General features: G+C 40.8%; 2 protein-coding genes and 1 long non-coding RNA gene across 5 annotated transcripts in view; 2 read left to right on the forward strand and 1 right to left on the reverse strand.

Moving 5' to 3' along the window:
- On the forward strand, nucleotides 1-2,458 carry usb1 (U6 snRNA biogenesis 1). Its single transcript, XM_058075017.1, has 7 exons — nucleotides 1-344; nucleotides 893-1,032; nucleotides 1,416-1,599; nucleotides 1,750-1,803; nucleotides 1,894-1,999; nucleotides 2,087-2,167; nucleotides 2,239-2,458. The coding sequence occupies exons 1-7, from the start codon at nucleotides 181-183 to the stop codon at nucleotides 2,344-2,346; spliced, it is 837 nt and encodes a 278-aa protein (XP_057931000.1). The 5' UTR covers nucleotides 1-180; the 3' UTR covers nucleotides 2,347-2,458.
- LOC131130904 (uncharacterized) overlaps nucleotides 1,476-14,187 on the reverse strand; it is a 13,307-nt gene continuing 595 nt past the window's right edge. The window contains exons 2-4 of one of the 2 annotated variants that reach the window (XR_009130117.1): nucleotides 11,245-11,381; nucleotides 6,847-6,956; nucleotides 1,476-6,692 (exon numbers count right to left, since the gene is read on the reverse strand). This is a non-coding gene — a long non-coding RNA (uncharacterized LOC131130904). Of the gene's footprint in view, nucleotides 6,693-6,846; nucleotides 6,957-7,104; nucleotides 8,180-11,244; nucleotides 11,382-14,187 lie in introns of those variants that run through there. The other variant, XR_009130118.1, reaches the window with a different exon arrangement.
- On the forward strand, nucleotides 3,080-13,034 carry bbs2 (Bardet-Biedl syndrome 2). Of its 2 annotated transcripts, none has more exons than XM_058075005.1 (18): nucleotides 3,080-3,202; nucleotides 3,613-3,742; nucleotides 3,819-4,046; nucleotides 4,124-4,249; nucleotides 4,363-4,425; nucleotides 5,949-6,026; nucleotides 6,210-6,314; nucleotides 6,419-6,505; nucleotides 6,572-6,707; nucleotides 6,836-6,975; nucleotides 7,822-7,942; nucleotides 8,043-8,214; nucleotides 10,009-10,138; nucleotides 10,233-10,352; nucleotides 10,503-10,640; nucleotides 10,719-10,831; nucleotides 11,010-11,158; nucleotides 11,279-13,034. In XM_058075005.1, the coding sequence occupies exons 2-18, from the start codon at nucleotides 3,626-3,628 to the stop codon at nucleotides 11,383-11,385; spliced, it is 2,130 nt and encodes a 709-aa protein (XP_057930988.1). In that variant the 5' UTR covers nucleotides 3,080-3,202; nucleotides 3,613-3,625; the 3' UTR covers nucleotides 11,386-13,034. The 2 variants fall into 2 exon arrangements, with proteins under 2 accessions (XP_057930988.1, XP_057930989.1); XM_058075006.1 differs by having other exon boundaries at nucleotides 11,119-11,158.

Raw genomic sequence — 14,187 nt, forward strand, 5'->3', positions numbered from 1 at the left:
AACGGACACAATTTACATGAACAACAGGTTGTTTACACCGGAAGTGTGGGTCCTTAATAGGAAATAGTTGAGTTCGGCAAGCGTTTGTCGTCTACCCTTTTAAATGAACGTGAACAAACAGGAAGAGTCACTCATTTAACGCGCACGTTTCTTTACGATGTGTTTACGAGTTACTGAATAATGTTGGTCGGCTACAGTAGCAGTTCGGAGGATGAATCGGAAGCTGGTGGTGAACATACAGACGTGACTGATTATTCTAAAAGGCGTACTCGACAGGACACTGATGACGATGATTGTCCAAAGACGAAGAAGCATAAAAGTGACCAAGTGTATCCTACAAGGAGGTATGTTGTTCGTCCTACTATAGTAGCATCCGCTGTTTAGACTAATGGGAGCGTCCAAAGTGTACCTTGAGGACCATTTGTACGGTAGCCGAAAGGAATAAAGGTGCAGCAAAATACAGAAATACCTACACAAAAAGCATACAAACTACCTAAAACAAATGCAACTTGAAAATACTGCGAATTAAAAATGTCCCAATCACATAAATGTCAAGACACTGCAAAGTCAAACTGCAAATGCTAAAAAGAAAATGGAAGTTTGCCCGGCTAAATCAGTGGCGCCAAATCTGTATGGTGTCTTTTAAATTAATATCAACTTTAAACTCTATTTCAAAACTATCAAAATGTCCCTGAATCAGTTGACTTTTCATTATACAGTCTTCAGTGGAAAAAAAATAACACTTAATTTAAGTCATTGTTGCAACTAAGTAAGTTGCTGGCATGTGGTTAAGATACGCTCCCTTTTGTTTATCTCTCTGAGCATGGCTAAGCTCTTCAGAATTGTACATCAAAATACAAATGTTCAACTTTGTTGTGTGTTTTTTTAACAGGCTGCCTATCCCTGGTTGTTTGCTCGCCATGTTTCCGGACGACGTGGAACCACAGACTGAAGACAGCTCTCTGCACGAGGGCCGTGTTCGCTCTTTTAAACACGAGAGAGGAAACTGGGCCACCTATGTTTATTTTCCATGTAAGACCGGTACACAATCAAGCTGAGTGACATTACCTATAACCCGTATTGCTACATTTTTTTTAATGACAATGTAAAACACAACATTAGCTGGCTGTTTTTAAACACAGCAGGATTTAATTAAGGATTCAGTCCTGCGAACAAAATATATATTTTTAGAAATCCTATCAATTATAGAACCCATCCACAAAATCTAAATTGAACTGAAAAAAATTAAATGTAAATATTAGCCATAGGAAGTTGGACGTGGTGTACTGTACAGCTGACATAAGTTTTTAGTCTTTGCAAAATTTGATATATACCCAGGAGTGACATAGGCTGCACCTGTAATGAATTATTAATATTATCACAATTTAGAAATGCCTGTCTTCTCGTTTTTTAAGACCAACCTGAAGAGAAGTTTGAAGAGATGATGGAAGCGCTTCTGTCGACAGCGGCTACCTTTGGTGTGGTTTTGACCCAGCAGGAGGAGCTCCATCTTAGCCTCTCTCAGACGGTGGTGCTGAGACACCATTGGATCCAGCCCTTCACACAGAACCTCAAAGCCGGCCTGGCACGCTGCAAAAGGTTTGCATCTTGTGGTGGTGGGTCGGTAGTATCCATTTTTTTTTTTAGTTCAGCTCATGAAAAATGGGAGCAAAAATAAGTGTTATGTTTATACTTTTGTTGAGTGCACAATTTTTGAGTTGTAAAAAGAGCTCAAATGTGTGTTTGCAGATTTGTGTGCTCAGCGGGTAGACTTAAGGTTTATTGTAATGCAGAGAAGACAAGGTAAAGTCTGAATCCTCTTTGTATAAAACTATAATTTTCTCCTTAAACTCAAGATACTCATTTACCGAGTATCTGACTTTTTCTCTACAGGACTTTCCTTGGGATGGAAGTACTAAATGGGCATAAACAGTTGCTGGATGTAGTCCAAGTCATTGATAAAGCAATGACAGAGTTTCACCTGGATACTTTTTATCAGGTTATCGATGAGTACAACGACAATATATTTAACTATCTCTACGTTTTATCTTGCACATCCTCATATCGCTACCGCTGTGTCTTGTAGGATCCATCTTTCCATGTTAGCCTGGCCTGGTGTGTTGGAGACTTCACTTCGCAATTGAGGCAGTGCCTTCAGGAGCTTCAGGTGCTGTTCCACTACCTAGTATGTACCTGTGTGTTACGGCGATGATCACTGACTCTTCTTTCATTGCTCAGAATGTGGTTGATAATCATGAAGAGGGGCCGTATCATCTGTGGCTGGACTGTGCAGAACTGCGCTGCCGCACAGGGAACAAGACTTTCCGATTTCCTCTGGGTCCTTAAAAGCAGCACCAAGGACGACCGTAGACGAGTTTTGCATTGGAGCTGCAACAATTCATCAATGATTGTTAGATTATCCAATGAATTGACAACTATTTTGGTATTCATGTTTTTTTATATTAAAATGTAAATATTTTCAGACTTTTGCCTCTCAATTTTTTTATATTTTCTTGAGACATCCATGATTTGTGTGTAAGGTATTTATAAAGAATTGTTTTCAATGAGAAATCTCATGAGACAAACCAACTTACTAATAATTTTAAAATTTCAAAATATGCTGAGAGCCAAAAAAAGGGCAGTGGGTGGTAAATGATCCCCTTATGTACTTTGGACACCCCTCGTCAGTGATGGTTCTAGCTTTCGGCCATAAGGTCAATTGCTCAGGGCGCCATTTATTTGTGTTTAGAGCCCATTTGCTTATCAAGTCACCTTGTATGGCAGATGGGCACACTCCACATCCACCACTTGACATGCATCAAACCAAAGAGTATATCTCCAGGTTAATTACAAGGTAAAAAGGTTTATTGTTTGACCAGATATTAATAATGGAATAGCTATATATGCCAATTTCAATAAATAAGCACGGCAAAAAGCTGTGTTTCATGAGCCATACTGCTTTTGCACTCAAACGTCACTTCTACCAAAAAACACCATTTTGTATTCACTTGCTTCATTGATCTCCTAAGACGCGCGGTCTTTTAAAAAACTTTTATTTTGAAAAACTTATATAGGAAATGGTAGTGAATAGCAAAGCTCCTAATCGTTTTTCTTCCGCTGTTGTCTTAGTACTGAATCTCGTTTTAATTAAAAAAAAAAGATTGTTTTGTTATTTTGAGTTCGGGATATCGCCAGAGGACTTGTACGTACACGCTTTGTTTCCTTTCTCTGCTATCTTGTAGTTTATTGATTTAGTGTCGTTCACGTTAGCTCTGCTATGCTAGCCTCTTAAGCCACTGAAGGCGAATTGTTATTAGCTTCTATTAGTTGTTACTCTACTTGGTATTGATGGCGTACCATAGTACAATCGCGAAACCGTATGCATAGCATTCTTATTGCTATATAAATAGGACCGTTGACCAAACTACAGGAGATTATGGCGTGACACTTTTTTGTTGCTAGGCAACAGAACGCTAGTGCAAATCTGGTAATGACATTAGTGCCACAAAATCACGCATTGTGAACTGCTAACATGCATGGCTACAAACTGCTGGTCCACTTAAGTACTGATTTGTTTGATTTATAATCAAAGCTCTTTTTTTCCCTTTTCAGGAGCATATGAATCATGTTGGTGCCCATTTTTACTCTCAAACTGAGCCATAAAATAAACCCTCGCATGGTGACTATAGGAAAATTTGATGGCGTCCACCCATGCCTCACTGCAGCCACACAAGCTGGAAAGGTGAACATTAAACATTTTTTATATGAAACGTTATCTTGTAGTTCCCAAAGCTTACTTTTGAATTTTCTTATTTAAGGTTTTTATCCACAACCCTCACACTCGTGCTCAAAGACCTGCGTCTCACCGTCTGAGCCAAAGCACACAGGATTCAGACGTCTCTCTGCTCAACATCAACCAGGCAGTCACATGTCTGACTGCAGGCACACTGGGACTAGACACCACTGGTGACACACTGCTGGTGGGATCTCAGACCAACCTGCTGGCCTATGATGTCCATGACAACGTAGACATATTCTACAAAGAGGTACGTGTTGTCATTTTGCACAGGTAATTCATTCCTCTAATTGCTCTCTCACTTTATTTCGGTGTGTGTTTGTGTAGGTGTCCGATGGGGCCAACGCTATAGTGCTAGGGAAGCTAGGGGACATACCGAATCCTCTTTCCATCATTGGCGGCAACTGTGCCATACAAGGCTTTGACTCTCATGGCAATGACCACTTCTGGACTGTAAGAACTAAGAAATAACAAATGTTAAAAGCCCTCTTTATATTTTACACTGGCAACGTTAAACAGTTAATTATGTCTACATTTGTCGATTTTGAAAAACATTTTTTTCTAAGGTAACTGGAGATAATGTGAGATCCCTTGTGCTTTGTGACTTTACTGGAGATGGCAAAAATGAGGTAAGCCCGTATAAGTTTCATTCATTCAATCATTCATTTTCTACCACTTATCCTCACGAGGGTCGCGGGGGGTGCTGGAGCCTATCCCAGCTGTCTTCGGGCGAGAGGCGGGGTACACCCTGGACTGGTCTCCAGCCAATCAGAGCACATATAGACAAACAACCATTCACGCTCACATTCATACCTGTGGATCATTTAGAAGGAAACATAAAAACATTAAATTCCCAATATTATAAGAATAAAGTGGTACTTTTGCAAGAAATGTATACATACAATTTTAAAAGCGCAGGGGGAAAAAGCATTAGTATCATTAAAAGGGACCTATTATGCTCATTTTCATTTTTGTGAACTCCTATAGAACAGCTTCACACAATAACCCACACAGAAAGCTTTCTAGATCTTCCAGATGCTGCAGTGTTTCCATGGATTTCTTACTTCCTGCCCAAACGGTCTGTTTAAGTTACTGGTCACACTCTCAAGCGCTCCCGAGGACTTCCGGACAGCTGCCGAGCTCATTTGTCCCGTTACTTCTACAAAAGTTTGGACACTGATAAATTGTTACTTACAGCCCATATAAGGAAGTCTGGGTTGCATTGACTCGAACTCGGTAAAACCCAAAACTTCTTTCAGGGCTCACTTCCAAATGCGAAATCCTTATTATGTGACGCTTTGGCATCGTTTAATACGAGAATACAACATTGTAACAATATGTATAGGTCAGAAAAGTGGAAAAGCATAATTTTCTACCGCTTTTTCCTCACGAGGGTCGCGGGGGTGCTGGAGCCTATCCCAGCTGTCTTCGGGCGAGAGGCGGGGTACACCCTGGATTGGTCGCCAGCCAATCACAGGGCACATATAGACAAACAACCATTCACACTCACATTCATACCTATGGACAATTTGGAGTCGCTAATTAACCTAGCATGTTTTTGGAATGTGGGAGGAAACCCGTAGTACCCAGAGAAAACCCACAGAGATGGCCGAGGGTGGAATTGAACCCTGGTCTCCTAGCTGTGAGGTGAGGCTGCGCGCTAACCACTCATCCGCCGTGCCGCCCCCTATAAGTTTCATTCATTCATTCATTCATTCATTTTCTACCGCTTATCCTCACAAGGGTCGCGGGGGTGCTGGAGCCTATCCCAGCTGTCTTCGGGCGAGAGGCGGGGTACACCCTGGATTGGTCGCCAGCCAATCACAGGGCACATATAGACAAACAACCATTCACACTCACATTCATACCTATGGACAATTTGGAGTGGCTAGCATGTTTTTGGAATGTGGGAGGAAACCCGTAGTACCCGGAGAAAACCCACACAGAGATGGCCGAGGGTGGAATTGAACCCTGGTCTCCTAGCTGTGAGGTGAGGCTGTGCGCTACCCACTCATCCACCGTGCCGCCCCCTATAAGTTATGCAAGTTTCTAATAACAAATAAGACACTCATGGTGCTGCAGCTATTCACAGTATGTGAATGGTTATTTCATATTACTGAAAGGTACTACAAAGGTGTGTTTTTTTTTTTAGCTCCTGGTTGGATCTGAAGATTTTGACATCAGGGTTTTCAAAGAGGATGAACTTGTGTGTGAGATGACTGAAAATGAGGTAAGTTCACTCTATAATGCATTGCTGCGTTGCATACACGTGACCAGCCTACAATAAATAAGTGCAACTCAATAATGGATGAATACAAAATTGAGACCACTACAAAGCTGATAATGCTTAGTTATTTCAATACATTGTCAGACTGGTATAAATTTGATTTCCTGGTTATTTGTCTCCAAATAGACAGTAACGTCACTGTGTCACATGCACAGTCGCAGGTTTGGTTACGCCTTGGCTAATGGCACTGTAGGAGTGTACGATGGCAGTGCTCGCTACTGGAGGATCAAGGTATTTTACTATGTCATCTAAAATGTTAAAGGATCATGTCATTAATAATATTTTTAACAATAAGAGGCCATTTCTATAGCAATATTTTATCTTTCCCTATGTAGTCTAAAAATCACGCTATGAGCATCCACGCCTTTGACTTGGATGCTGATGGAGTCGTGGAGCTCATCGCTGGCTGGTCCAACGGAAAGGTCAGTATAGGCAGCACATACCTCTTCGTCTGTTACTTATTGCTAACCCTTTCCTGTTTAACCCAGATTGATGCACGAAGCGACCGCACAGGCGAAGTCATTTTCAGAGACCACTTCTCCTCTTCTATGGCTGGAGTAGTGGAAGGAGACTACAGGTTGGATGGACAGAAACAACTTATCGCCGCCTCTGTCGAAGGAGAAGGTGTGCTTTGTTTGTCACAGTACTGTACTCAGATGATATGAGTAACACTGAGGACGATACAAGTGTACAATTTGAGTATTTGGAGTGTGTCATTAATGCTGCTGTGGCATATATACGGATTTTTGTAGTTCGTGGTTACCTGCCTGCTGCAAAAGAGCTGAAAGGGAATCTCATGGACTCCAGCGCTGAACAGGATCTCATTCGAGAGCTCAGTCATCGCAGACAGAACCTGCTGCTGGAGCTCCGCAACTATGAAGAGAATACTAAAGTACATAGTCTATCACTATTTAAAAATATATCAATCAAATAATTATACTGTTTTGTGTTTGAATAATCAGTAACAAAAGTATCTGTATATTTAAGCATTTTTTTTTGCTGAAATGAAACATTTTCAAATATAAAAAAGCTAAATTAACTAAAATACAAACACAAGAAGATGAATTAAAATTGTGATATTTCCATTCTCCACTCGGTCAGTCAGTAGGTGAAACATAAGCAATAACAGTAATAACAGGAATAACTTTTCTTGAAGGTTTGAATTATCTCACAACATTGCGACCGTAATTCAGCTAACGTCACTTCCTGACCACACATCTGGAATTTCCCCTTGTGTATGCCTTTATTAGTCAATAAGATAGTCAATAAAGGCATACTGTAGCTCATTTATTGCAACACACAAGCAAAAGTTGTATTTATGGCTTATTTTCTGTGATTATATCCACTATATTGTGTAATGCGAGTGTAAAGGTAATTATATGGATGTTATTTTATGTCCAGAGGGCTCTGATAATGTTAAAAGTCATATTTAGAAGGTCATAAACATGTTTTCTAACTGCTAAAATATTCAAATTTATGAAAAAAGGAATACCATTTTTCCAGAAATTCACTGAAAACGGTCGTGTCCGGAACCAGTTAAACGTGATCAACGAGTCATTACTGTACCCATCATGAATATCTTACATATTTTGGACCCTTCATGGTTTATTTTGATGAATTAACACACCTCTCGTACAGTAGATTCATACAATTTATCTCAAAATATATAAGGAAAACATATTTTAACTGATTTGTCATTTCCATAATAATTTTCACACAATCCATCTTGTTGTTTCAGGGTGAGTCAGACGGCACAGAAGGGATTCCCGCCAATACTCAGATCCAAGCTGCACTCTCAGTGAGAGCCGCAACTGAAGTCCAGAAAGGCCATGTGGAGCTCAGCATCGCAACTCCAAATGGTATCGTAGGACCATTTATTGTTCATTGTACAACTAATACTGTGTGTGTTTGTGTATGACTAAACTCACTGATATTATGTCTCTGAATCCTTCACTCCAGAAACCATAATCCGAGCGGTGCTCATATTTGCAGAGGGCATTTTTGAGGGCGAAAGTCATGTTGTTCATCCTAGCGTCCAGAACCTGTCAAGTTGTGTTCGAATCCCGATCATCCCTCCGAAAGATATACCAGTAGATCTGCATATCAAGGCCTTTGTTGGTGGGAAAACTAGGTAGCATGCAGTCTTATTACACATACATACACACATATTAACATCCAATTTTGTTAGCTAGTGAATATTATACAGGGGATAGGTATGTGTGTAAATAAACACTATACTATAATAGTGATGTATAATATATATACAGTGAAGAAAATAAGTATTTGAACACCCTGCTATTTTGCTATTTCTCCCACTTAGAAATCATGGAGGGGTCTGAAATTTTCATCGTAGGTGCATGTCCACTGTGAGAGAGATAAACTAAAAAGAAAAATCCAGAAATCACAATGCATGATTTTTTAACAATTTATTTGTGTGATACAGCTGCAAATAAGTATTTGAACACCTGAGAAAATGAATGTTAATATTTGGTACAGTAGCCTTTGTTTGCTATTACAGAGGTCAAACGTTTCCTGTAGTTTTTCACCAGGTTTGCACACACTGCAGGAGGGATCTTGGCCCACTCCTCCACACAGATCTTCTCTAGATCAGTCAGGTTTCTGGGCTGTCGCTGAGAAACACGGAGTTTGAGCTCCCTCCAAAGATTTTCGATTGGGTTCAGGTCTGGAGACTGGCTGGGCCATGCTAGAACCTTGATATGCTTCTTACGGAGCCACTCCTTGGTTTTCCTGGCTGTGTGCTTCGGGTCGTTGTCGTGTTGGAAGACCCAGCCACGACCCATCTTCAATGCTCTGACAGAGGGAAGGAGGTTGTTCCCCAAAATCTCACAATACACGGCCCCAGTCATCCTCTCTTTAATGCAGTGCACTCGTCCTGTCCCATGTGCAGAAAAACACCCCCAAAGCATGATGCTACCACCCCCATGCTTCACAGTAGGGATGGTGTTCTTCGGATTGTACTCTTCATTCTTCTTCCTCCAAACACGCTTATTGGAATTATGACCAAAAAGTTCTATTTTGGTCTCATCTGACCATAAAACTTTCTCCCATGACTCCTCTGTATCATCCAAATGGTCATATGCAAACTTAAGACGGGCCTTGACATGTGCTGGTTTAAGCAGGGGAACCTTTCGTGCCATGCATGATTTCACATCATGACGTCTTAGTGTATTACCTACAGTAACCTTGGAAACGGTGGTCCCAGCTCTTTTCAGGTCATTGACCAAGTCCTGTCGTGTAGTTCTGGGCTGATTCCTCACCTTTCTTAGAATCATTGAGACCCCACGAGGTGATATCTTGCATGGGGCTCCACTCCGATTGAGATTGACCGTCATGTTTAGCTTCTTCCATTTTCTAATGATAGCTCCAACAGTGGACCTTTTTTCACCAAGCTGCTTGGTAATTGCTCCGTAGCCCTTTCCAGCCTTGTGGAGGTGTACAATTTTGTCTCTGGTGTCTTTGGACAGCTCTTTGGTCTTCGCCATGTTACAAGTTAAAGTCTTACTGATTGTATGGGGTGGACAGGTGTCTTTATGCAGCTAACGACCTCAAACAGGTGCATCTGATTCAGGATGATACATGGAGTGCAGGTGGACTTCTAATGGGCAGACTAACAGGTCTTTCAGGGTCAGAATTCTAGATGATACACAGGTGTTCAAATACTTATTTGCAGCTGTATCACACAAATAAATTGTTAAAAAATCATGCATTGTGATTTCTGGATTTTTCTTTTTAGTTTATCTCTCTCACAGTGGACATGCACCTACGATGAAAATTTCAGACCCCTCCATGATTTCTAAGTGGGAGAAATAGCAAAATAGCAGGGTGTTCAAATACTTATTTTCTTCACTGTATTTTATGCATGATAAAATGACAACTATATTGTGTTCCATGTCGTAACCCGCAGCACCCAGTTCCACGTGTTTGAAATCACTCGACAGCTACCACGTTTCTCCATGTATGACATCATGGTGGACCCCTCTGATGCTCCTCCCAGTGGAAGTGTGACTTTCACCATCAACGAGCGGCCACAGCGGGTACACATGATGTCTTTTAAAGTGCATTGAAGCAATAGTGTTGTCTCAACTAATTTGGGCATGTTTTATTTTGTGTGTGTGTGTGTGTGTGTAGGTTGTAATGTGGCTGAACCAAAACTTCTTGCTTACAGAGGGTGTAGATAGTCCTGATGTTACTTTTAGTTCATTGAGGGGAGGTGGACTGTTATCCTTCAGCATGGCCAGTAATGGACAGGTAAGAGGACGGACATCAACAATGACAAATAGTGATTAAAGCTTATGTATCTTTCATTTGATGGTTTAAAAAACTGAGCCATGTGATGTTTCCTCTTACTGAACTGTAATACCGTATTATTAATCTTATTAATCTTATTAATCCTGTCAGGTTACTCTGAGAACAGATGATATTGACCTGGCAGGAGATCTGATCCAATCATTGGCGTCTTTCCTGGCAATAGAGGAACTATCAGTGGAGGCTGATTTCCCAGCATACTTTGAGGAGCTTCAGACGACACTCACTGAGGTTTGGCTTGAAATCAATTTCCCTACATTAGCTAAAGTTAGCTTCAAGTGACCTATTTTGACATGTACAACTTGCTAGGTGGATGAGTTCCACGCTGTGCATCAAAAATTAACTGCGGAAATGGCTGACCACTCCAACTACATCAAGAACATGCTGGTGCAAGCGGAGGACGCTCGTTTGATGGGTGACATGTGAGTTTCCGATAGGACCACGTTGTACACAATATACTGCAGTAGTACTGTGTTGCCTTTCAGTAGTCTGTGCTACTGTAATTAAAAAAATGTAACCTGTGTAAAAAAGCATATAAATATTGTCAAGTAGGTATATATTTTTACATTGTGGTGCACTTAGTTATTCAATTTCTTTCAGGACAATTATGAAGAAACGCTACAGAGAACTATACAATCTAAACAGAGATCTTGTCAACGAGTATAAAATCCGCTCTAATAACCACAATGCTTTGCTGACTTGCCTCAAGTCTGTCAACCAGGCTATCCAGCGAGCCGGTCGACTCCGAGGTGGGTCTCAATGATTAATTCATACGAGTTAACTACCAGAGACATATCCCGCTAAAAAGGAGCACCCGTCTGTTGGAATTACTCACACACATGTTTGTTTTCATTTCTGCTTCTTCTCAGTGGGTAAACCCAAGAATCAAGTGATCTCAGCATGTCGGGACGCCATCAAGAGCAATAATGTCAACGCACTCTTCAGGGTCATGAGAGCAGGTGTGGCCACCTCCTGAAAGTGGAGCACAGAAGGAGAAGACAGATGATCACCTTTTTTATTCGACTTTTTCAGAATAAGGAAAATACACAGAAATTATTTGGGGGAGTGTCGACAAACAACACAGATGCGTTTACTGTTCTGGAAACTTGAACATGCACTAGAGTGGATTACGTGGGGTCCACAGATGAGTGAATTTCTTGTCTTTTTAGTCTAGCGGCATATTTTAACAAAGTACTGTAGCTTGTGAAACAGCTACTATATTACTCTGTGTAGACACTTCACCTGACATATATTGCAGAACTAGCGTTTTTGACTCGTCTCCTTGGACCAGTGCAGGGATTCGAACATCAATAAAAATGAAATTTTCAAGATTAAACACAAATAATACACAAATAACCACCAAAAGTACTTACTTGTTCATATAATGCACACAGAGCAATGAACAACATGCTCTGTATGCTTTCTAACTTTGTTGTCCTTATGCCGTGAGGCACTCAGGTGCACTCGTAATTGTGAGTGTTAGGTGCTAATTGTTTTTCGTGACAATTGGTGTACCTCTGGGGGTACACGTACCCCACTTTGGGAAACTAGGTCCTATCATTCATTAATTCATTTTCTACTGCTTGTCCTCACAAGGGTCACGGGGGGTGCTGGAGCCTATCCCAGCTGTCTTCGGGCGAGAGGCGTGTTACGCTCTGGACTGGTCGCCAGCCAATCACAGGGCACATATAGACAAACAACCATTAACCTAGCATGTTTTTGGAATACATGGGAAAACCCACGCATGCACGGGGAGAACATGCAAACTCCACACAGAGATGGCCGAGGGTGGAATCGAACTCCGGTCTCCTAGCTGTGAGGCCAGAGTGCTAACCACTTGTCCACCGTGCAGCCCTGAATTATAATGTTAATGTTATAATAGACAAACAACCATTCACACTCACATTCATACCTATGGACAATTTGGAGTCGCTAATTAACCTAGCATGTTTTTGGAATGTGGGAAGAAACCGGAATACCCGGAGAAAACCCACACATGCACGGGGAGAACATGCAAACTCCACACAGAGATGGCCGAGGGTGGAATTGAACACGCGTCTCCTAGCTGTGAGGTCTGTGCACTAACCACACGACCGTCGTGCAGCCTAGGTCCTATCAGATTCCTCAAAATACACCAGTGTACTTCTTTACAGCCACTAGGGGGCATAGTTTCACTGTATCTGGATTATAAGACTATACTGTGAGCAATAATCATCATGGCATTCTTTAGCATTTGGGCTTGGTGACAATATGCATTAGTAGTCACATGTTTTTATTGCACTTTACAATTTGTGTTTTTGCAATGACAACAAGGCCATAACATTTATGAGGGGAATATACATTTATATATATATATATGACAGTTAACATGGGTTTTAAAAGTTATTAGTTAGCTAAGCTACATTCAACTGTACTTTGTGCCAGGTACCTTCTGCTGAGTCAGTAACATTATGAAAAGCAGCCCCCATTCTCACGCAGGGCTGCATTAGTTGTGTATGACTCACAGATGGTGAAAGTGTGTGTTAGTAGCCAAAGAAAACAGCATAAATGTTTTGTTTTTTTTTGCTTTGTTATCGTCTTTTTGTGATTGTGGAAGACTATAATTAAACGAACCAGTGTTTTAAGTTGGTCTAAGTGTTCCTTGAATATGGTTGTTTGTCTTTCCGAAAAGCTGGCTCACTCGGCTGTTTCTGGATGGTTTTGTAAAATGGGATTAGTGTGCATAAGCTAAAAGGGAGTCTCAGTGTCTCCTCTGAAAAGCACAACAACAAAAATGTAGCATTCTCCTCCCTCACTGGATCTCTTTTGTTTATTAAACATCTGGGCATCACATGTGGCATGGCACAACTGCATCGGAACAGCCAGACTTCCTGGTGTCTGAATGCTCTCTTCAAGTAGATTTTATGTATAGTTGCAAATTGTTGCAACAACTATGGCCCAGAGCTATTCTCTCAACTGGGTACTGGGTCTCAGCTTTTTGGACTTGGAAAAGGCATCTGATGGCCCTTAGGGCTGAGCTGCAGAAAAGGGATGGACATACTGCCATTGTCTCTCATGAAAAACATATGTGCGCCCACAAGGCTGCATTCTATAGGTACCACATGTGGCCTCAGTCAAACCTGAAGAAGCAGAACCCTTTAATGTTCCCTGAGGCACTGATGAGTGAAGACTCATAAATTATCACTGCCGCTCACTGGGAAAGCGTTTTCATTTACCCACATCCTGTACTTTTTTTGCTTGTGTGTCGGGTTTTGATCATGGGGGTCATGAACAATGCCATTGTTTATGTACTTATGTGTGTCATTTTTGGCCAGACTTCATATTTGGGCTCCATATTTTTTCTATAACATATAACCACCCCAACCCCCATCATCCTGTGTCTGCCTCAGTCAGTCTTCCTTAAGAATGTAGGAGCGGGTTAGTCAATACAAGTATCGATGTCACTGATATCAAGGGTCGTGTCTATATTTTATCTTTATATTTTATATATTTTTATCTTTTATGTAATTTTTTTTACAATATCTGTTTTATTGTTATGTTCATATTGTTGAGATTGTTTTTTTATTATGTTATAAAATCAGGGAATAAATTATTGAACACAGAGCCAAAAAGTCCCAAAAATTGATTGATTAGAGTATTGATTTTGTACTATTTCATTAATTTAGTTAAAACTATTTCATGTAATAAAAGGGAATAATTTTCTCATTATATTATAGCATTTATCTTCTGTCTTATGTTGTTGTATTTATATACACAATAGAACCTCAGTTTGTTTGCA

This window comes from Doryrhamphus excisus, chromosome 6, assembly GCF_030265055.1.
Source record: "Doryrhamphus excisus isolate RoL2022-K1 chromosome 6, RoL_Dexc_1.0, whole genome shotgun sequence".
Lineage (NCBI taxonomy): Eukaryota > Metazoa > Chordata > Actinopteri > Syngnathiformes > Syngnathidae > Doryrhamphus > Doryrhamphus excisus.

Bases quoted from the DNA above. Each gene is read 5' to 3' on its own strand.
- usb1 (XM_058075017.1), top strand. From the start codon at position 181: ATGTTGGTCGGCTACAGTAGCAGTTCGGAGGATGAATCGGAAGCTGGT. The intron at 1,600-1,749 runs GTTTGCATCTTG...GTGTGTTTGCAG, and splicing joins GGCCTGGCACGCTGCAAAAG to ATTTGTGTGCTCAGCGGGTA. The intron at 1,804-1,893 runs GTAAAGTCTGAA...TTTTCTCTACAG, and splicing joins TGTAATGCAGAGAAGACAAG to GACTTTCCTTGGGATGGAAG.
- bbs2 (XM_058075005.1), top strand. From the start codon at position 3,626: ATGTTGGTGCCCATTTTTACTCTCAAACTGAGCCATAAAATAAACCCT. The intron at 3,743-3,818 runs GTGAACATTAAA...TTCTTATTTAAG, and splicing joins CAGCCACACAAGCTGGAAAG to GTTTTTATCCACAACCCTCA. The intron at 6,506-6,571 runs GTCAGTATAGGC...TGTTTAACCCAG, and splicing joins CTGGCTGGTCCAACGGAAAG to ATTGATGCACGAAGCGACCG.